At 42.5% G+C, this 23,545-nt stretch overlaps 1 protein-coding gene across 5 annotated transcripts in view; it reads right to left on the bottom strand.

The window, feature by feature from the left end:
- The window catches only part of PAK5 (p21 (RAC1) activated kinase 5), a 247,059-nt gene that overhangs the window by 165,450 nt on the left and 58,064 nt on the right, over nucleotides 1–23,545 (bottom strand). For 4 of the 5 annotated variants that reach the window (XM_077485477.1, XM_077485478.1, XM_077485479.1 and 1 more), the window contains exon 2: nucleotides 3,625–3,848. In XM_077485477.1, the coding sequence (XP_077341603.1) occupies nucleotides 3,625–3,848 (224 nt within the window). Of the gene's footprint in view, nucleotides 1–3,624; nucleotides 3,849–16,844; nucleotides 17,124–23,545 lie in introns of those variants that run through there. The other variant, XM_077485481.1, reaches the window with a different exon arrangement.

Raw genomic sequence — 23,545 nt, 5'->3', positions numbered from 1 at the left:
GACTGGCCATCCATGGTTAGATTTTTCTTCATACCTTTCTAGAAAAAATTGCCATGGTGCCCATGATGCGGGCTAGGAGATCTTTACTGGTTACAGATGTGACAGCATTATTGAAGAAAACTAGCCTCCACTGAAACCTTGGTACAGCTGAAACCATTGGTTTTATGTAACCTTGGTTAAACGAATAAGCTGGCTGTACATGGTTAGAATTTTGTGTGAAGGTTTGAAGAAAAATAATTAATTCTTCCCATCATTGAGTCAAATACAATATTTATCGATGTATAACACACTTTTTTCCCCTGAAAACAGAGGGTAAACTCTGCCTGCATGTTATACTCCGATATTGTTTTTTAAATAATTTACCAAGGGGGTATCGGGTGGCCCACCCCGGGTGCTATTGGGGGGGTGTCAGGCCGGCTTCCCTGCCTCTCCTGGCCCTGGGACAGTGCTGCCATACTTTAAAGTTAAGAAAACATTACTGACAGCCCTTTCTCATAGAACGTTCCTCCTGTGTCACTCTCAATGTAAATGGAAGCCTGTAATACCTCAACTAACACCGTTTGTTCTGGCCGCTCTCCTCCTCCCGCTCCGTCTCCTCCTCGAGTGTAGCTTTTGATTGGAGGAGAGTGGTCATGTGACCATCAATGAAACTGCAGAGGAGAATCACATGACCAGGTCCACGAGAAAAGCGGTGTTAATTGAGGTATTACAAGCTTCCATTTACATTGAGAGTGACACAGGAGGAGCGGTGTACGAGAAGGGGCTGGAAGTGATGTTTTTTCAACTTAAGGGCCAGTTCACACCAGATGCAGTTCCGTTCAGTTCTGTGTGCTTTTTTTCTGCACTGAAAATGCATGCACAGTGTTTTCCATGTATTCCAATGGCTCTAGTTCACATCATGCAGTCAGGATCTGGTCAGTTTGCAGAAACTGACTGGAACTGACTGTATTGGTGCAGAAAAAACAGAACTGCACAGAACTGCATCTGGTGTGAACTGGCCCTTAGAGCATGCCGGCAGCACTCTCCAAGGAGACGAGGGGGTCTCATGGGAGTGCAGAGGGGCTTTATAATGAATGGAGTCAGTGTACTGTGCAGGGAAAGGGGGCTGCGTTATGTGCAGGGGTTGTGTGCTGTGCAGGGGGCTGTGAAAAGTTTTTTTTCCTGAAACTTCCCTCTTAAAATTAGGGTGCATGCTATACGCCGATAAATACGGTAATTTTAGTCAAAATCTCTTAACGTTCTGTATAGATCTGCTATTTGACTGGAATTCCAGACATAGTAAACAGGTCTCATGTTTCCATCCAGCTCCTTTGAATTCTCTCGTCACTACTGTCAAAAACGAACATCAGTTTAACCACTACCCCATATAAGAATTGCATGATCTTTCAGAGAACAAAAACTTATTGAATAATGATGTATGGCCAGCTGTAGTCTTTGGTATCAAGCTAGTTTAAAAGTGCCTGAACCTGCCTTAAAGTTGTCATGTGCATGGTCAGAACTACTATCACAGCCATGACTAGTAGATATCTCTCTGCTGTGGTTGCAGACATCATAATATAACAACCAAGGCTTGAAAAATTCTATGTGTAGCATACAACATTAGGATGTCTGTTACTAAATGCCCAAATAAAGATTTAATGTTGAAACCATTGGTGGTGAGTAACCTTAATATAAATGAAAGTCTTTGATAGCAAGCTGGCCTAAGCTGGCCAAAGTTACTATCACAGCCATGACTTGTTGATGTATTTCTGCTGGGGATGCAGACATCAGAAAAAAACAGCCAGTGTCTGAAAAATGCTGCGTGTAAAATATGGCATTAGGATGTCTGGTACTACATGTTCAAATAAAGAAAAAGTAAGCACTCAACCAATAAAACTCAAGGTTGAAACAGATGAACCATCAGTGGTAGGTAACCTCATTCTTTGGTATCAGGCTGGAAAAAGTGTCCAAACATGGCTGGAAATTGGCATGTGCATGACTAAAATTACTACCTCGGACATAACCGGTGGAAATTTCTTTGTTGGTGCTGCCGACATAAAAAAAAAAAAAACAGCCATTGTCTGAAAAATGCTGTGTGTAATGGACGACATTAAGGTGAATGGTACTCAATGCTCAAACGCTAACACTCAACCAATAAACCTCATGGTTTATACAGTTGAAATCACTGTTGGTGAGTAACCTTGATCCATTAGGAAAAAAATGGCTGAACTTGCCTGAAAATTGCCATGGCCACAATTACACAACCATGGCAGGTGGAAATCTCTCTGCTGGGGTTGTAGACATCAGAAAAAAAAACAGGCAATGCTTTAAAAATGATGTCATAGCCCTTGTACACACGGTCGGAGATTCCGACAACCAAATCCGTCGGTGTAATTCTGACGGATTAATTCCGGAAGAGGTCCAGAAGTGATGTTGCATACACACGGTCAGACTAAGTTGTCGGAAAACCCGATTGTACATAACGTCATGACGTTATTTCGTTACGACGGGACTACGTTCAGGCTAGTAGCCAATAGCTTTGGTCTAGGAATTTGATCTGAGCATGTGTGGCACCTTGTCCGTCGGAGTAGGCTACACATGATCGGAGTATGTCCGATCGGAGCATTTTGTTGGAAAATAAGCCCTTGTACACACGGTCGGAGATTCTGTTGAACTGTTTCCGATCGGAGCGTTTTGTCGGATATTCCGACTGTGTGTGGTCTGCATCGGACTGTTTCCATCGGAATATCCGTCGGACCAACTTTTCCAACTTGCCGGAAATATTTTCCCACAAAATGCTCCAATCGGACATACTCCGATCATGTGTAGCCTACTCCGACGGACAAGGTGCCACGCATGCTCAGATCAAATTCCTAGACCAAAGCTATTGGCTACTAGCCTGAACATAGTCCCGTCGAAACGAAATAAGGTCATGACGTTATGTACAATCGGATTTTCCGACAACTTAGTCCGACCGTGTGTATGCAACATCACTTCCGGACCTCTTCCGGGATTAATCCGTCGGAATTACTCCGACGGATTTGGTTGTCGGAATCTCCGACCGTGTGTACAAGGGCTAAGGGTTAGGGTGTCTGGTACTATATGCTCAAAAAAAATGAAAAAGCCGGCACTCAACCAATAAATCTTATGGTTTTAATGAGGTTATTTTGCAGCAGTGATAACAAAAAGTACTATGCCTTTTCTTGCTTTTTTTGTTATCACAACTGGGATATGGCCTCATTAAAAGCATGATTTCTTTTTTTTTTTTTTGGTTGAGTGTTGGCTTCTTCTTGATTTGAGCTTTAATACGGTATCAACCTCAACCATGCACTCCCTGCCTGTTTCCCGATAAGGGTCAGATGGTGGATGGATTTGTTGCTAGTTGGTACTATGTGTTGTCCCTATGCTCTATGCTGGTTTCTTCATAGAAATACAAGCTAGTGAAAAAAGCAGTACAGACAAATTTGGCCAGTCTGATCCAGGTAGTGAAGGTAGATCTTGGACAACAGTAAACATCTGCCCCACCCAACTCAAAAAGGACCTACTCCTGAAATTTCTTAGATATAATAATTAACACAAAATGAAAAAACAAATAAAAATGTTAGACATATACATGAGGATCACTATGGAAATGGATTTTCTTACCTTCATGGGCGCAAGTTGTATCGGTGTGATACATGATGGATCCACCATAGGCTTAGGCCTATTGGCTGTGTCTGCCAGCAAACTTTGCCATTGTTGAGGAAGGCCTATAAACTTCTGCTCCTTGTGATCGAATCCTGTGTGAACCCTGTGTTCAAAGTTAGAAGGCCCTGATATTTCAATTTTTTTCTTCTTTTTCCCAAACATTTTGGGCAATCCGGTTAAACCTAAAGAAAAAAATAGGAGGTTTATTTTTTACCAAGGTACTACAAATAAACAATGCTTCATTTTTTGGAAGGAAGACAACTGATCACAAGCTAATGTTCACTTGGGCAGTTCATGTTCTACTGACCTCGGAGATGGAAGCACACATGGTTATTAGTAAAGAGATTCACCCTCCAAAAATTGTATTGGTCAATAAAGGAAATGTAAACAGTTGTAACTGTTTGGCTCAAAGGGAACCAGATAAAATATTGTTCCAGCATTAAATTGCAATTGGTATGGGACCTTCCTTTGTTAGAAGTCAGATGTCTGCAATTTTTTTGAGCAAAGGCAAGGCCAACTTTGGGAAATAGTTAGCTGCATTTGGAGAATATAACAGAAAATGTTCAAAATACATGCTTGGAAATAAAAAAACCTTTTTTCATACATTTTTAAATGCCTCCTCCATGGACCACAATGTGTTTTGGGTGCATTATAGGCATGCATTTTGCGAGAAGGTATTTTGTATACAACCCTATGCATTGAAACTCATGTTGAGATTTACACCCAAATTTGACTTTCTACACTCAAATTGACCCAGAACGGGTTTTGCGTTTTTTTTTTTGGATGGCAGAGCTATGCTATAAGCCCTTGTACACACGGTCAGACATTCCGACAACAAAATCCGTCGGATTTTGTCAGACGGATTTTGGCCGAAACTTGTGTTGCATACACACAGTCGGACAAAGTTGTCGGAAAATCCGATCGTACGTAACGTGATGACGTTATTTCGTTAGGGCGGGACTATGTTCAGGCTAGTAGCCAATAGCTTTGGTCTAGGAATTTGATCTGAGCATGCGTGGCACTTTGTCCGATCGGAAATTCTCGACACACAATCGGACAAAGTCCGATCGGATCATGTTGTCGGAAAGTTTTATAGCCCAGCTCTAAAACTTTGTCTGTCGGATATTCCGACGGAAACAGTCCGATGGAGCCCACACACGGTCGGATTATCCGACAACGCGGTCTGATCGGACATTTTCCGTCGGAATGTCCGACCGTGTGTACAAGGGCTAAGAATGCAACAGTTGATAGCCCAGTACCATGACATTTATGATTCTTTCATGTATAGATGGACACCATACATGGTATTTGTGTTTTTTACCCAGACTTTAAGACTAGGGATGAGCCGAACACCACCCGGTTCAATTCGCAGCAGAACATGTGAACAGGCAAAACATTTGTTCGAACACCGTTAAAGTCTATGGGACACGAATATGAATAATCAAAAGTGCTAATTTTAAAGGCTTATATGCAAGTTATTGTTATTAAAAGGGTTTGGGGACCTGGCTCCTGCCCCAGGGGACATGTATCAAAGTTTTAAAAACGGAAGTTTTTTCGGGAGCAGTGATTTTAATAATGCTTAAAGTGAAACAATAAAAGTGAAATATTCCTTTAAATTTCGTACCGGGGGGTGTCTATAATATGCCTATTAGGTGGCGCATGTTTCCCGTGTTTAGAACAGTCCCTGCACAAAATAACATTCCTCTACCATCCCATCTCCTGGACGGTACCCGGAAGTGAAGTCTGGTTGCAAGCTCGGCGCTCGTTTTACTATGTGCATGCTCAAACTTGTTTCAATGTGAGTACCACTGTGTTTTATATAAAAATAAATAGTCCAAACTTACTACACTAGAGGTTCCCTCCCTTCTGAATTTTTTTCACACATACCCGGTCTATTACCCTGAGTGGATCCATACTGACTGACCTAGCCCCAGGAGATGGGATGGTAGAGGAAGCAGACACCAGGCTACAAATACACCAGGAACTCTGTTTGGAAAGGAATATGGAGAAAACCCCCACTTTTTGAGCGATCACCCAGTTTTGACACTCTGACATGCTGATTACCTTACAACAGTGAGGTAGGAAGGTAGCACACCTGCGGGTGTTTCTTACAATGAAGATTCCACTCACTGAAGCCACTGATGATTTCAAAATTCCACTAAAGCCACCATTAGCACTTTTTTATGCTACTTAGCACTTTATCACTATATTTGACTTTATCATTTGTTTATTGCTTCATTGCTGGCACTATTTGCACTTTATTTAGCATATGGACTTTTATGAACCGAGTTAATTTATTTACACATTTTGATGCCAATTTATTGCTATTGCACGTGTACCGCTGGCTCCTGACGAGCAGGTGCTATGGTTTTTTGAAAAGTTAATTTGCCTGAAACCACAGTTGGGTTTCAGGACTATTTCTATAAATTTCTGGTTTCAGTACCAGTCCAGCTGGGTTGCACTGAGTTCTCCTTGACTGCAGGTGTCGCTGTCACCGCCGGCAAGAGTAGAAACACAGTCTAGCTGGGTGCATTGAATGCCACTACTTCTCTCGGAACCAGCCCAGTGGGAGTGTTTTCCTGCTGTGCATTCTGGGAGGTAGTATTTAAGGTACCGATGCCACGTGGTTCGGGGTTCCATCTTTATTTTCTATCTGTTCAGTTCGGGTGATCCTCCTGACCCAGCCCCATGGCCCTCCTGGCCTGGGGTGCGGAACCATGCATCTTGAATCTCGGGGCCGGCTGGCCCGAGGCGACGCAACTGCAGGGACAGGCTCAAGTGAAGTTTCGGGTCCTACTGATCCAAGGGTGGTCCGGTGCCGTCTTATCTGAAGGGAGAGGCCCAGCAACTGAAGAACCCCAGGGGAGGACTCTTCAGGAGAAGGTTGTGCGCAAGGCTGGCTTCTCTGAAGTAGCCTGGAGGCTTAGTTGAAGGACGCAACCTGGATCAACATGCATATGGTATCGCCGGATCGGCTGAGAGAACCTGGTACCGTATGATAGCTCTTTAAATTTATCCACATCCCTCAGTAATGCTCAAGTGTACATCACAAGTCTGTGACAGAGACTTTGTCGAGCACCCTACCGGCTGCTAGGCCTAGTGAGAGGAGGTCTATCCGGGGGTTGTAAAATCCACTTGCGAAACGGTCTTTATTCTCTGGATTTTCCTATAAAAGACTTCCATCTTTGCAATACAAGTACCTGAACTCACTCCTTATCCTCTACCCTTTATTGAAAGACTCTGTTTCTGTTCTAAATAAATAACTCAAAAGAAGATTCAGTGTCAGTTTCCACATTCTTTGGGCCATCTACCCATGGAACCCCTAGACGGAGAAGCAAACAAGATGGTAACGGTAAGCCCAATAAAACCAGCAGCTCCTTCAGTGGTCGGTGCTACACATGGATTACTTTTAAGTGCCCTGATTCATTATATGCTGTAATTACTGTATCTTAGCACCCCATATTTATTTGGTTCAGGAGCGCAATACCAATTTTTGATTATCATTATATATTACTCTGTGGGCATCGTTTGACCCATACGGTGGTTGCAGCACCAGAGAAATTGCTCCATTCTTTAGTAGCGCGGGAATACCTACTTTACCATTTCCGAACCACGTCCATAACCATCCACGCGGACATCGATTGGAAGCATGGACAATATACATGTGATCACATGTCGGGATACAAATCTCACACATCCCAACCTGCAGAAACTAATTTCAGGGAGGTAGCACTTCGCGCCCCCACCCCCTGCGGTAAAATATTACAATTAAATCACTTTTTCAATATTTTTTCACAGTGCTTCTGGGGAAGGGGGTGGGTGGTATGTGGACGGTGTCAGTCGTTTTTGATTTTTTTTTACAATTTAATTAGTTTTTTTGTTTTGTTCACAAAGCTTTTTGGGGGGGGAGGGGGTTGGGGCAGTGGACAGTGTTGGTAGGGCAGGGGAGAGTGGTGTCAGTAATTTTTTTATTTGATTTTTTTTTACACTTTTTCATTTTTGTAGAATTGTTTTACAATTCTTTTTAATATTTTTCTGGGGGGCTGTCTCCCCCTTTGAGACAGACAAAGGGACTGAGGACACACATTCCCCGGTCCCTTTCTCGGCACTAAAGATGAATGAAACTGAGCAGAAACTGAGCAGAGTAAATGCAGTTTACTCTGCTCATTCATCACAGGACACAGGAGCGATCTAACTCACTGTGTCCATTAACTAGTTCCCCCCACAGCTGGCTGGAGAGGAAAGGAGGGGATCCGGCTACAGGGGAGGTGGGGGGCCAAAGGAGAACAGGGGGGGAGAAGGACTTGGAGGGGGCCGAAGGAGAATGGGGGTGGTGAAGTACATGGAGGGGGCCGGAGGAGAACGGGGTGGAGAAGGATATGGAGGGGGCTGAAGGAGAATGGGGATGGAGAAGGACATGGAGGGGGCCGGAGGAGAACGGGGGCAGAGGACATGGAGGAGGCCGGAGGAGAACGGGGGTGGAGAAGGACATGGAGGGGGACGGAGGAGAACAGGGGTGGAGAAGGACATGGAGGGGGACGGAGGAGAATGGGGGTGTGGAGAAGGACATGGAGGGGGACGGAGGAGAACAGGGGTGGAGAAGGACATGGAGGGGGACGGAGGAGAACAGGGGTGGGGAAGGACATGGAGGGGGCCGGAGGAGAATGACCCGCAATGAAAGTGAGTTTGATATCCCTGAGTTAGACCCCTTTCACACTGGGGCGCTTTGCAAGCGATACAGTGCTAAAAATAGCGCCTGCAAAGCATCCTGAAAGAGCCGCTGCTGTCTTTCCAATGTGAACGCCTCGAGGGCTTCCACACTGGAGCGGTGCGCTGGCAGGACGCTAAAAAAAGTGCTGCTAGCAGCATCTATGAAACACTGAAGGAGCGGTGTGTACACAAATCAATGGGGCAGCGCGGCTATACCGCCAGCAAAGCGCCACTGCAGCAGCGATTTGTGGTGGCGTTAACCCTTTCTCGGCCGCTAGCAGGGGGGTAAAAATGCCCCACTAGCAGCCGAATACCACCGGCACCTGCACCGCCCCAGTGTGAAAGGGCTCTTAGAGGTTTAGTTCTCGCTTTAACCACTTCCCGCCTCCTGTACGTCAATTTGAGGAAGTGGTTGTACCGGAGTGGTGTGTGCAACTGCAGGCTTCCCCCCCGGTACCGTTTTTTTAGAGCTGGCGGTTGGCTTTTTCTTGGTGATAACAACCGATGCGAATCAGCAGCCGCTCAGCCATTATCAAAAGTAATGAGAGGGGACGTTCCGCCACCCGCGTCTCTCTTCCCCCGAGCCCCAAGCAACCAGCCGGCACATTCGCCGGCTGGCCGTTGTCCCAAACAAAGCCAGAACTGCTTTGATCAGGTCTCTGATGTAAAAACCCGGATGTGACTTCATGACGTCCCTTTACTCAGAAGCCAACAATGCCGATTAAAAAAAAAAAATCTTTAGTATTCGAAAACGCAGATTTGGGCGTTTTTGAATACTTATAAGTGCAGAGGAGGGATGTGGGGTCTTTTAGACCCCAGATCTCTCCATAAAGAGTACCTGTCACTGCCTGTTACACTCACAAGGGATGTTTACATTCCTTGTGACAGCAAGAAAAGTGACCAGATTTAAAATTTTATTTTTAAAAAGGGACAATGTAAAAAAATAAGAGAAAAAAATCTATTATCTATTTACTCTGCAATTTTTTTCAGAAAAAATGGCATTTGAAGGCCACTGTGCAAATACCTTATGACATAAAATATTGCAACGACCGCCATTTTATTCTCCAGGGTCTTTGCTTAAAAATAAATAAATAAATAAATATATATAAATATATTTATTTATAATATAATAATATAATATAATATAATAATATAAAAAATAAATAAATATATATATATATATATATATATATATACACACACACACACATATTGTTTGGGGGTCCTAAGTAATTTTCTAGCAAAAAATACTGATTTTAACTTGTAAACAACAAGTGTCAGAAATAGGCTTGGTTCTTAAGTGGCTAACCTATAAAATAATTATCATATATTTTCCCATTACAAAAGTGACAAGGATAAAATATGTTCATGAACTTTCAAAAACGTATTTAAAGCAAAATATAGTGCACAATTTTTCATTTTTTTTTGTTTTTGTTTTGTTTTTTAAATGAGTGATTTTTACATTGTGGAACTTTGCATGTATCCCGATGGAATATGTGGCAATAAATCATTTATTTAACATATAGCCATCACATCTGCGTTATATACATGTAAAGTTATTCACCGTGAAAAAATGTGAAGTCAACCCTGTAAAATTTCCAATTACTTTTTGGAAGTTACATTGTTCTCACCAAAATTAAATATTTATTTTCATATATCATTCATGTATATTTAATACGTGAGGCTTTAGTAAACACGCAAACCCAGGCAGCCATTAAACATCACATGCTATGGTCAACCTTTAAGTGCTTTTCTCTGTTTCCAGCCCTTTCCTCTGTAGGTTCCGACACCTAAAAGGCCTAACAGTGTGACGTCCTTTTACTTAAAGCCAAATTAATCCCACAAGCAAACATTTATTATATTGCATCTTACCAATTCTTAGATGTGATGGCTGCATTTGTTTCCTTTTTAGGCTTTCTTTCTTCTATTTTCATCTGGTGAGCCAGACAGCATGTCAGTTGTTTTTCAAAAGCTGAAGCTCTCCAGCAGAATGTATCAGTTTTAATGACAGAGACAAACCATTTAACACTGGCAGGGGTGATTAAAATAATTAGATTCCATTTATTTTTATTATGATATATATACATATCTCTATATATCTCTATATATATATATATAGATATATATATATATATATATATATATCTATATATATATAGATATATATATATCCAAAAATAAGAACGTAAATCCGAAAATCCGAAAGAACAAAAAAACTTTTGGATAATTTCTATTATAATTAAAATATTACGTTTATTAACCATTGTTATAGTTTTTTTATTATTATTATTATTATTATTATTATTAATAATAATAAATAATAATAATGACGAAAATAAGAAAGACAATTCGAAAATTCTAAATAATATTTAAAAAAACTAAAATAACTAGTAATAACTTAACTATTACTAACTATTAAATTATAGGCATGAATACAAATTTATCCGAAGTTAGGAATTATCTGAAATAACAAATGCCGCATCTAAACAAATGGAACGTAACTAATTAATAGTAATAAATAAATAAAAAATAAATAATAAATAATAAAAACTATAATAATAGTTAAAACTATTAAATTATAGGTATTGGAATTTCCTTTCAAATTTAGCTGTTAATAAACGTAACAAATACGAATGTATCCGAAGTTACGAATTTATCCAGCATTCGTTATTTTGGTAACTTCGGATAAATTAGAATTCGTTACATTCACTAACAGTTAGCCAAATTTGAAAGGAAATTCCAATACCTATAATAGTTTATAACTATTATTATAGTTTTTATTATTATTATGATTTATTATTATTAAATCATAATAATAAACTATAATAATGGTTAATAAACTTTAAAATTTTAATTAAAATAGAAATAATCCACATTTTTTTTTGTTGCTTTGTTTTTATTTTCAGATTTTCATTCTTTCTGCTTTTTCAATTTTCAAATTTCAGATTTTCTTCCGTTCGAATTTCGAATTTTCTTTCTTTTATAAAGTTGGTTATCGAAAAAATTGGTTTAACTTCTTTTTCGTTAACATCGTTTAACCAATTTTTTCGACAAGCCGAATTTTGACGAAAAACTAATTCGGAACGAAAAGAATGGCACATGTCATATATATATATATATATATATATATATATATATATATATATATATATATATATATACACACACAGTGCCTTGCGAAAGTATTCGGCCCCCTTGAACTTTTCAACCTTTTGCCACATTTCAGGCTTCAAACATAAAGATATAAAAATTTTATTTTTTGTGAAGAATCACCAACAAGTGGGACACAATTGTGAAGTGGAACGAAATCTATTGGATTTTTGAAACTTTTTTAACTAATAAAAAAATGAAAAGTGGGGCGTGCAAAATTATTCGGCCCCCTTGCGTTAATACTTTGTAGAGCCACCTTTTGCTGCGATTACAGCTGCAAGTCGCTTGGGGTATGTCTCTATCAGTTTTGCACATCGAGAGACTGAAATTCTTGCCCATTCTTCCTTGCAAAACAGCTGGAGCTCAGTGAGGTTGGATGGAGAGCGTTTGTGAACAGCAGTTTTCAGCTCTTTCCACAGATTCTCGATTGGATTCAGGTCTGGACTTTGACTTGGCCATTCTAACACCTGGATACGTTTATTTGTGAACCATTCCTTTGTAGATTTTGCTGTATGTTTGGGATCATTGTCTTGTTGGAAGATAAATCTCCGTCCCAGTTTCAGGTCTTTTGCAGACTCCAACAGGTTTTCATCCAGAATGGTCCTGTATTTGGCTGCATCCATCTTCCCCTCAATTTTAACTATCTTCCCTGTCCCTGCTGAAGAAAAGCAGGCCCAAACCATGATGCTGCCACCACCATGTTTGACAGTGGGGATGGTGTGTTGAGGGTGATGAGCTGTGTTGCTTTTACGCCAAACATATCGTTTTGCATTGTGGGCAAAAAGTTGGATTTTGGTTTCATCTGACAAGAGCACCTTCTTCCACATGTTTGGTGTGTCTCCCAGGTGGCTTGTGGCAAACTTTAGACGAGACTTTTTATGGATATCTTTGAGAAATGGCTTTCTTCTTGCCACTCTTCCATAAAGGCCAGATTAGTGCAGTGTATGACTGATTGTTGTCCTATGGACAGACTCTCCCACCTCAGCTGTAGTTCTCTGCAGTTCATCCAGAGTGATCATGGGCCTCTTGGCTGCATCTCTGATCAGTCTTCTCCTTGTCTGAGCTGAAAGTTTAGAGGGACGGCCAGGTCTTGGTAGATTTGCAGTGGTCTGATACTCCTTCCATTTCAAAATGATCGCTTGCACAGTGCTCCTTGGGATGTTTAAAGCTTGGGAAATCTTTTTGTATCCAAATCCGGCTTTAAACTTCTCCATAACAGTATTACGGACCTGCCTGGTGTGTTCCTTGGTCTTCATGATGCTCTCTGCGCTTTCAACAGAACCCTGAGACTATCACAGAGCAGGTGCATTTATACAGAGACTTGATTACACACAGGTGGATTCTATTTATCACCATCAGTCATTTAGGACAACATTGGATCATTCAGAGATCCTCGCTGAACTTCTGGAGTGAGTTTGCTGCACTGAAAGTAAAGGGGGCGAATAATTTTGCACGCACCACTTTTCAGTTTTTTTATTTGCTAAAAAAGTTTAAATTATCCAATAGATTTTGTTCCACTTCACAATTGTGTCCCACTTGTTGGTGATTCTTCATTTGTGCAAATGTTATATCTTTATGTTTGAAGCCTGAAATGTGGCAAAAGCTTGAAAAGTTCAAGGGGGCCGAATACTTTCGCAAGGCACTGTATATATATATATATATATAATGCAAAACCTTTATCCCAAAAGGAATGAACTGTTTGCTGTAACTGATTATAAAGTGTGAGTTTGGCTTCAATTTGTTAGTGTATCTAAATCTGCTAAAACATTTAACACTCCCCTCCCCCCAGCAATGCTGCTGTGTGCTGTGCTTCCTGTTCTCATTCATCCAGTGTTGTGTCTCACTAATACAGGAGGTGTGTTACTGGCCAGATCACCAGGTGAAAACAGAGCGGAAAAAAAGCCAAAATAAAAGAAAACTAAAGCAGCCGCCACATCTAATGATTGGTAATAATATATAATAATAATGAATGCTTTAATAAGTGATTCGGACTAGGGATGCATGGATGCCGATACCGAGTATTGCTCTGAAAACCGATACTTTACTGTGCGATTTGCACCCATACAAAATGAATGAGTGAAAGTATCGGATGCAATTTGAACAAGAATGCGGTGTGATTCCTGTCCGAATCGCATGTGGTTTCCAGCACAATGCAGCCTACCTGTGCAGAGGAAGAGTGGAGAGGAAGAGGATTGCTGGCCGGATCATCAGAGCGCAGAGGAACATCTGGCAAGTGTTCCCACCCCTCGCTGTCACATACAGCCCCGCCTCCTGGCCCGGGTACTTTGATACACGTCACACATCCCGGCAATGGACAGGAACCTGTCTGTCAAAGTACCCGGGCCAGGCGGGGCTGTATGTGACAGCGAGTGCGGGGACACTCAATTCTAATGAACGCTGTTACAGCGATGTTCCTCTGCGCTCTTATGATCTGGCTGCCTGCTCTCCTCTCTCTTCCCCTCGGCAATCGCTGGGAAAACGGCTCCTATTCAACTCCGCCTACCGGCGGTGCTCACCCCTCCCCGCCCCCACTCAGAGGCAGCCCACACTTGCCAGCCCTCCTAAAATAAGGCCCCTGATCAGAGTCCCACTTACAATGGGTTACCCATAAGAGTCCCCCCTTACATCAGGTTCCCCATCAGAGTTCCCCCCCTACATCAGGGACCCATCAAAGCACCCCCTTACATCAGTGTTCCCCTTTATAACAGTCCCCATTAAAGTTCCCCTTTCATCAGGTTCTCATTCAGAGAGCCCTCTAAATCAGTCAAGCTTAAATCACAGTCCTCAACAGAGTCCCCCTCTCACAATAGGTTTCCCATCAGAGTCCCCCCCCCCCCTTACATCAGAGTGCCCTATTACATCAGGTTTTTTATCAAAGTTCCTCCTTACATCAGGTACTCCATCAGTCTCCCGCTTACAATAGGTTTTCCATCAGAGTCCCCCCACCTTACATCAGGATCCCCATCAAAGTGCCCTACATTGCATCAGGTTCCTGATCAGAGTCCCCCCCTCCCACCTTACATTAGGTTTCCCAATAGAGTGCCCCTTACACCCGGATCCCCATCAAAGTGCCCCCTATTATATCAGGATCCCCATCAGTCCCCCCTAAAATAAGGCTCCTGATCAGGGTCCCCCTTATATTGGGTTACCCATAAGAGTCCCCACTTACATCAGGTTCCCCATCAGAGTTCCCCCCTACATCAGGGACCTATCAAAGCACCCCCTTACATTAAAGTTCCCCTTCATAATAGTCCCCATTAGAGTCCCCCTTACATCAGAGTCTTATTCAGGGAGCCCTCTATATCAGAGTCAACTTTAAATCACAGTCCTCAACAGAGTCCCCCCTTTACAATAGGTTTCCCATCAGAGTCCCCACCCTTATATTAGGACCCTCATCAGAGTGCCCTATTACATCAGATTTCTTATCAGAGTGCCTCCTTACATCAGATTCTCGAATAGAGTCCCCCTTACATCAGGGTCCCCATCAGAGAGCCCTTCTAAATCAGAGTCCCCTCCTTACATCAAATTCCCCATCAGAGACCCCCCCTTACAACACGGTCGCCATCAGAGTAGCCCTCTACATCAGAGACCCCCTTACATCAAAGTCCACATTAGAAACCCACGTTGATGAGAAGTGGAGACCATAGGCAGCCCCTGCTGATCTTAACCCTTACTCGGTGCACATTGAGGATATACCACTGACCCTAGCAGGGGGCAGGATAAAATTTTGTAGCGGGCAACCACCGGTCACGGTTTGGAGGCCCCTGATCTAAGGTAATGTCCAAAATCGAAAGGATTGCTTGTGATTGTTAAAGAGGAAGTAAACCCTGATGAGTTTACTTCCTCTTTCATTCCCTGCAAAGGTAAAGCATAATGGACTACTATGCATCGCATAATAGTCCATTATGTGTCACTTACCTGACACAGGAGCCAGCGAAGTCACCGCTGTCCCCTGTAGTCTGGCGCATCCATCTTCTCGGTGGGTCTCGCTGCTCCGCCGCTGTCATTTGGCGAAGCCGCGATGATGTCACTCCCGCGCATGCGCACGGGAGCCGCCACTCAGCCGCTCAGTGCGCCCGCGCGCCGTTGTCTATGGCACATGCGCCGTAGACAGCGGTGCCTATCTTTCGGCAAATATCTCCTAAACCGTGTAGATTTAGGAGATATTTCTTGGACCTACAGGTAACCCTTAAAGCGGAGGTCCACCCTAAAGTGGACCTTCTGCTCATTGGAACCCTCCCCCCCTCCGGCGCCACAATTGGCACCTTTTAGGGGGGAGGGGGGTGCAGGTACCTGTACAGTACAGGTATCTGCACCCACTTCCGGCGTAGATTCTGCAGAAGGTACGCCGCTTTCCGCAGAATCTACGCCCCTTTCCGAAGGTCCCCCGCTGCCTGCTGGGAAACACACGGATCCCAGAGACAGCGGGGACCATCCTTATTGTGCAGCGCGGCTCACGCATGCGCAGTAGGGAACCGGGAAATGAAGCCGAAAGGCTCCACTTCCTGATTCCCATACCCAAGATGGCGGCGGCAGCACCCGAGAGACGATCGAGAGATCGGCTTCGGGTGTCGACATCGCGGGCGCGCTGGGCGGGTAAGTGTCATTATTTTAAAAGTCAGCAGCTGCAGTATTTGTAGCTGCTGGCTTTTAAAAAAAAAAATGACGGAACTCCCGGCGGACTCCAGCTTAAATCTAGGCTTACCTGTAGGTCAAAGTGTGTTGTAAGGGTTTACAACCACTTTAAACTGTCTACAAAGGACCTGCCAGGAAACTATTTACATCAGCTTGCTAAACATCACATGCCACACCTACAGTAAATATATATATATATATATATCTCTCTCTCTCTATATATATATATATATATATATCTATATCTCTATCTCTATATATAGATATATATATATAGATATATATAGATATCTCTCTCTCTCTCTATATTATATATATATATATATATATATATATATATATATATATATATATATATATATAGAGAGAGAGAGAGAGAGAGAGAGAGAGAGAGAGAGAATAAAACATGGTCATGGATGAAAGCCTCCTTAGTGGAGTCTGCACATTGCCCATCTCTATATCAGACGTACTTCATTTATTTTTGATATGTGCTATTTCGGGAACTCCTACAGTTGGCATCTCATATCAGGAATATCACTGAATCAATTAGTGCGGTAAAAGCACTCACATTTAGAAAATATACTTTACAAACTTACAAATGTTCCTTTCCTCCCATCTGATAGTCCAATTTAATGAACATCACTTAAAAATGGAAAACATTTACTAATGGGAACAACACTTACCATTCAGGTAAATCATCGTGTTGGGTCAAGTCTCGATGTTATTAACAGTCCTTCCCTACATAGATAACAATGGCCCGGGGTCCCTCAGATGATCCAAGCAAGGTTGAACTCATTGGCGGTCCCTGGTTGGGTTTAGTGAACAGTCAGCTTACCAGCTTATGTGGATTTCAGTAAAAGTGCACACGCCAGCAGAGCCATTCAGAGTCAATGAGGAGAAGCCTTGTCCATTGAATGACTGGAAGTTGTAACTGGATCATTGTTACATTCCGCCCCCCGTCAGCTGCCTCTGGGATAACGCTTCAGCGGTGCTGTTATCAAGCAGCCCATCCCCTGTCACGCCGGAGTGTGTAGAAATAACCGGCATTCCAATCAAACATCCACGGGGAATATTGGACACCTTCCAACCATGTCTTCTTGGAAACACATTTCCTAGTAGAACACCTTTAAGCACAAATTGAAATTAAGCCGTAAACTAGACAAACGAGTTTCACCAGAAGTCCACTTAATTTAATTTTCCCCCATTTGGATATAAAGCATTGCAACAACATTCAGTAGGTTTTTCAAAAAGCTTCCAATCAAACAACCAACGGGAGAATATTGGACACCTTCCAGCCACGTCTACTTGGAAACACACCCTTCATAATATATCAGGTTCCTAATAGAACACCTATAGGGTACAATTAAACTGAAGGCATAAACTAGACAACTGAGTTTCATCAGAAGTCGTTTTACCAATTTTTGATATAAACCAGGGATATGCAATTAGCGGACCTCCAGCTGTTGAATAACTACAATTCCCATGAGGCATAGCAAGACTCTAAGGCCGCGTACACACGCGGGGACTGTTCGCCCAACTTTGTCCGTCCAACAGTTTCGGCAAACAGTCCGCTCAAACTTAGCATGGACGGACATGGCCACACACGACGGACGAACAGTTTGCTGAAACCGTGCGCGATGACGTGAACGGCACGTACGACGGGACGAAAAATACGACGTCCTATACACTGCATTATAGCTTTCGGCGTGGAAATCCTTTCTGAGCATGCGCGAGACTTAGTTGGCCGAACAAGCCTACACACGAGCGAACAGTCCGCTGAAACCTTGTTTCAGCGGACAGTTTTTCGGAATTTCCGTAAGACCTTGTTCGTCCAACTGTCCGCTGAAACTGTCCGCTGAAGCCCCACACACGAGCGGACTGTCCGCCCAAACACTGTTCAGCGGACAAGGTTGGGCGAACAGTCCGCCCGTGTGTACGCGGCCTTAGAGCCACAAGCATGACAGCCAGAGGCAGAGGCATGATGGGACTTGTAGTTTAGCAACAGCTGGAGGTCCGCTAATTGCATATCAATGATTATAAACCATTGTCACAATATTCAGCAGATTTTTCAAAGACCTTACAATCAAATAACAACAGGGGAATATTGGACACCTTCCAGTCATGTCTAGTTGGAAACATACCCTTCATATATCAGGTTCCTAATGGAGCACTTATAGGCACAATTAATATTTAGTCGTAAACAAGACCACTGAGTTTCACCAGAAGTCCACCTAATTTTGTTTTACCCCCATTTGGACATGAACCATTCTAACAATATTCAGCAGGTTCACAAAGAGCTTCCAATCAAACAACCACAGGGGGGAATATTGGACACCTTCCAGCTATACAATATTACCAAATGTATTGGGACGCCTGCCTTTACACGCACATGAACTTTAATGGCATCCCAGTCTTAGCCCGTAGGGTTCAATATTGAGTTGGCCCACCCTTTGCAGCTATAACAGCTTCAACTCTTCTGGGAAGGCCGTCCACAAGGTTTAGGAGGGTGTCTATGGGAATGTCTATGGGAATGTTTGACCATTCTTCCAGAAGTGCATTTGTGAGGTCAGGCACTGATGTGGATGCGAAGGCCTGGCTTGCAGTCTCCGCTCGAATTCATCCCAAAGGTGTTCTGCGCAATTCGAATAGCAAAAATCTTCGTAAATAATTTCAAATGGCAGTTCAACAATGAGGTAGGCCTGTAACTGCCACAGCAGGTAGGATCCTTTCCTTCTTTAGGAATTAGGCCGCGTACACACGCAGGGACTGTTCGCCCAACTTTGTCCGTCAAACAGTTTCGGCAAACAGTCCGCTCAAAATTAGCATGGACGGACATGGCCACACACGACGTACGAACAGTTTGCTGAAACCGTGCGCGATGACGTGAACGGCACGTACGACGGGACGAAAAATACGACGTCCTATACACTGCATTATAACTTTCGGCGTGTAAATCATTTCTGAGCATGCGCGGAACTTAGTTTGACGAACAAGCCTACACACGAGGGGACTGTTCGCTGAAACCAAGTTTCAGCGGACAGTTTTACGGAAATTCCGAAAAACTTTGTTCGTCAGACTGTCCGCTGAAACTGTCCGCTGAAAGCCCACACACGAGCGGACTGTCCGCTGAAACACTGTTCAGCGGACAAAGTTGGGCGAACAGTCCGCCCGTGTGTACGCGGCCTTACTGTTACATTACGGATTACAGTTCCACCATGTGAGGACCTAAAAGTGGAAAAAATTCCTTATAGTACTGTAATGAGAACCCATCATGGCCATGTGTTTTGCCCGATTTGGAGACACTAAGTGCTTTCTGAAGTTCATCTAAGGTCTCAAACCTCCAAAGTTAACTGAGGGAGTTGGGAAGAAGCAATATAGTCTTCCATCTGTATCTGAGAGGGGGACTGCTCTGAAAGATTATATAATGAGGCATAAAAGTCTCTAAACTCCTGTGTAATTTGCTTAGGGAACATCAATTTTTCACCTCTAGCTGTAATAATTTGGGGAATATATGAAGCCGATTTTTGTTCTCTAACCAAGCGTGCTAGCATTCTCCCACATTTATCTCCCGATTCAAGGCCAGTTCTGCGGCCTCGCTGTATATTGGCCATGGCTTTGTATCTTAGCAGGTCCGTTACCTGCTTGCGGATAGAGAAAAGGTTTTGTTTGAGCGTTGGGTTTGGTGCATGTTTATACTGAGCTTCTATTTTATAAATGTCATGTAAAAGGGATGTAAGCTTTTCCGTCCGCTGGCGTTTAAGTCGTGCTCCGTGTTTGATCTGAACCCCTCTTATAACTGCCTTGTGGGCCTCCCATAGGATCCCTATGTCACAGTCAGGTTGTTTATTGATTTGAAAGTACTGATCCAACTCTCGCTGTAGGTCTTCCACTATCTCAGGGGTCTGGAGGAGATTCTGAAGAATCTAGTCATGGAGGCTGATTGCTCAGAGAGTCGATATATTAACTCAATCGGTGCATGGTCCGACCATGTGATTGTACCAATTGCTGTACTATGAATGGCCTGTAACTGTGCATGTGGAATCAAGAAATAATCTATACGTGAATAGAGTTTGTGGGGAGAACAGTAAAAACTGAATGTTGCAGGCTCCAAATGTCAATTAGTTGAGCTTTGTAGAAAGCTTGTGACACTCGCTTTCGAACACCAGGAGTAATAGAGGACAAGCCAGTAGAAGTGTCTATATTGGGAAGCAATGGTACATTAAAATCACCTCCCAAAATCAACTGACCTTTGGAAAATTTCAGAAGATGTTCATTATACGGCCAAGAAAAAAATCTTGGTGATCGTTTGGCACATATATGGAAGTGAGGGTCATTTTTACTTCTCCTATCCGGCCTTTAATAAACATGAAGCTCCCCATCAGATCTGTTAAAGGGGTTCTGCACTCATAATAAAACATTTGCCCATTCTGTTGCCTCTAGTTCATATATTTCATAATGCCACCTGTTTTTTTTTTTGGATTCACCTACCTTTTGTAATCTGTAGTAATTTATTTAAAAAACCCCTGCGGCGATGGGCGGTCTCTTGCGGGGATCAGCGTCATTTCCTGCTGAAGCCCGCACTGTCTCCTGGGATCTCGTTGAAGTAATCCCAGGAGACATTGCGGCTAATGCACCCGACATCTCGCGAGATTTCGGGTGCTACAGCCGACATCTCGCGTGATTTGGGTTATTACAGCCGAGATCTCGTGAGATCTCGGCTGTAATAACCCAAATCACGCGAGATGTCGGCTGTAGCACCCGAAATCTCGCGAGATGTCGGGTGCATTAGCCGCAATGTCTCCTGGGATTACTTCAACGAGATCCCAGGAGACAGTGCGGGCTTCAGCAGGAAATGACGCTGATCCCCGCAAGAGACCGCCCATCGCCGCAGGGGTTTAAAATAAACTACTACAGATTACAAAAGGTAGGTGAATCCAAAAAAAAAACAGGTGGCATTATGAAATATATGAACTAGAGGCAACAGAATGGGCAAATGTTTTATTATGAGTGCAGAACCCCTTTAAGGAATTCTAACATGACCATGGAATTCGGCTGGACAATAGTATCGACACACCTTTGGTTTTAGCTAAATGTGTTCTATCGAGCTGAGGTCAGGGCCCTGTTGCAGGCCAGTAAAGTTCCTCCACCCCAAACTCGCTCATCCATGTCTTTATGGACCTTGCTTTGTGCACTGGTGCGCAGTCATGTTGGAACAGGAAGGGGCCACCTCCAAACTGTTCCAACAAAGTTGAAAGCGTCAAATTGTCCATAACATCTTGGTATGCTGACACCTTAAGAGTGCCCTTCACTGAAACAAGGGGCCAAGCCCAACCCCTGAAAAACAACCCCACACCATAATTCCCCCCTCCACCAAATGATTTGGAGCAGGGGTCCTAGGAGTCTCCAAGGGGTTCTCTTAATTTGCAGGGATTTCCTCTCACTTCCTGTTTTTGGCTGTGGGAGAGGAAGTGAGTTAAATCTCCCCAACGGGACAAAGATGGCAAAAAATAAACCTTACAGGGGTTATAACCCTATAAGGTTTATTTACTTGATCCAAAAATGAAAAAAAGTTTTGCCTATAGTCCTACTTTAAAATGAAGCTGTAAACTAGACAACTGAAGTTCATTGGAAGTCTACTTAATTTTGTTTTACTGATTTTTGATGTAAACCATTGTTGCAATATTCAGCAGGTTTTTCAAAGAGCTTCCAAACAAACAACCATGGGGAAATATTGGACACCTTCCAGTAAAGTCTACTTGGAAACACACCCTTCATCTATCAGGATCCTAATAGAACACTCATAAGCACAATTAAAATGAAGACATAAACTAGACAACTGAGGTTCACCAGAAGTCTACTTAAATCAGTTTTACCAGTTTGGATATAAACCATTGTGACAATATTCAACAGGTTTTTCACAGAGGTTCCAAACAAACAACCACGGGGAATGTTGGACATATTCCAGCCATGTATACTTAGAAACACACCCTTCATTTATCAGATTCCTAACAGAACATCTATAGGCACAATTAAAATGAACACGTAAACTAGACAACTGAAGTTCTCCAGAAGTGTACCTAATTTTGTTTTACCAGTTTGGATATAAACCATTGCCACAATATTCAACAAGTTTTTCACAGGGGTTCCAAACAAACAACCAAGGGGAATGTTGGGCACTTTCCAGCCATGTACTTAGAAACACACCCTTCACTTATCAGGCTCCTAACAGAACACCTATAGGCACAATTAAAATGAAGACGTAAACTAGACAACTGAGGTTCATCAGAAGTTTACCAATTTGGATATATACCACAGTATCCACCAGATTTTTCAAAGAGCTTCCAATCAAACAACCACGATTAATATTAGACCCCTTCCAGCCATGTCTACTTCGAAACACACCCTTCATGCTGTATATCAAGTTCCTAATAGCACACCTATAAGCACAATTAAAATTAAGTTGTAAACTAGAACTGAGGTTCATCGGAAGTCTACTCAATTTAGTTTTATATTCTTTATATAAACCATTGTCATAATATTTAGCAAGTTTTTCTTTTACAAAAGTTTTATTAATAAAGACAACATTGGGATGGTTACAATTTGTGATAAACAGACATAAGGGGAAAAAAAAGGGGGGGGGGGGGAAATAAATAAATACATTTTAATAGAAGAAAAAAAACAGGATAAATTGTAATAAATAAAAAAAAAAAAATTTAAAAAAAGGGGGAGGGGGAGCATAGACAATAACCTTACTCAAGTCACAAACATAATGGCCCAGGTAAGTAAGAATGTAAGGAAGAGTCCAAATGCCGCCTTTCAGGGTATAATGGATAACATTTCATGCCTACAGACCCAAATGACCAGATGCCATGCATAGGGGCAGAAAAAAAAAAGGGCCAAAGGTAACATAAAGAACACTATTTATCAAAATAACCACCAGAACTAGGGTAATCCCTGTCGGTCCGATATCCATATCAACTGAATGCGTAAAGCATATAGAACAGAAAAGATGAAAAAGAAGAAATTAAGGGGAGAAAAGAAACTGAAAGATGAGAGGAAAGAAAAGGGGAGAGAGAAGAGGGGAGAGAGAAGAATCCACGGTGGATGTGTCGGGGGAGTGCTAAATTGAGAGGAGCGTACTGTCAAAGCGGGAGAGATGAAAATATGTGATCCATGGTTGCCAAACTTTGAGAAATTTATCATGCGTCTCCAAGAGAATGGCCGTTTCTCATTCACCATTTAGCAGGTTTTTCAAAGAGCTTCCAGAAAAACAACCACGGGGAATATTGGACATCTTCCAGTACTGTGTACTTGGAAACATACCCTTCATATATCAGGTTCCCAATAGAACACCTACAGTATAAGTACAATTTAAATTAAGTCG

The sequence above is a fragment of the Lithobates pipiens genome, unplaced genomic scaffold (assembly GCF_037356315.1).
Source record: "Lithobates pipiens isolate NorthernLeopardFrog02 unplaced genomic scaffold, aLitPip1_a1.2 Scaffold_18, whole genome shotgun sequence".
NCBI lineage: Eukaryota > Metazoa > Chordata > Amphibia > Anura > Ranidae > Lithobates > Lithobates pipiens.
Note: the sequence above shows the minus strand (reverse complement) of the source record. Positions and strands in the feature narration are given on the sequence as shown.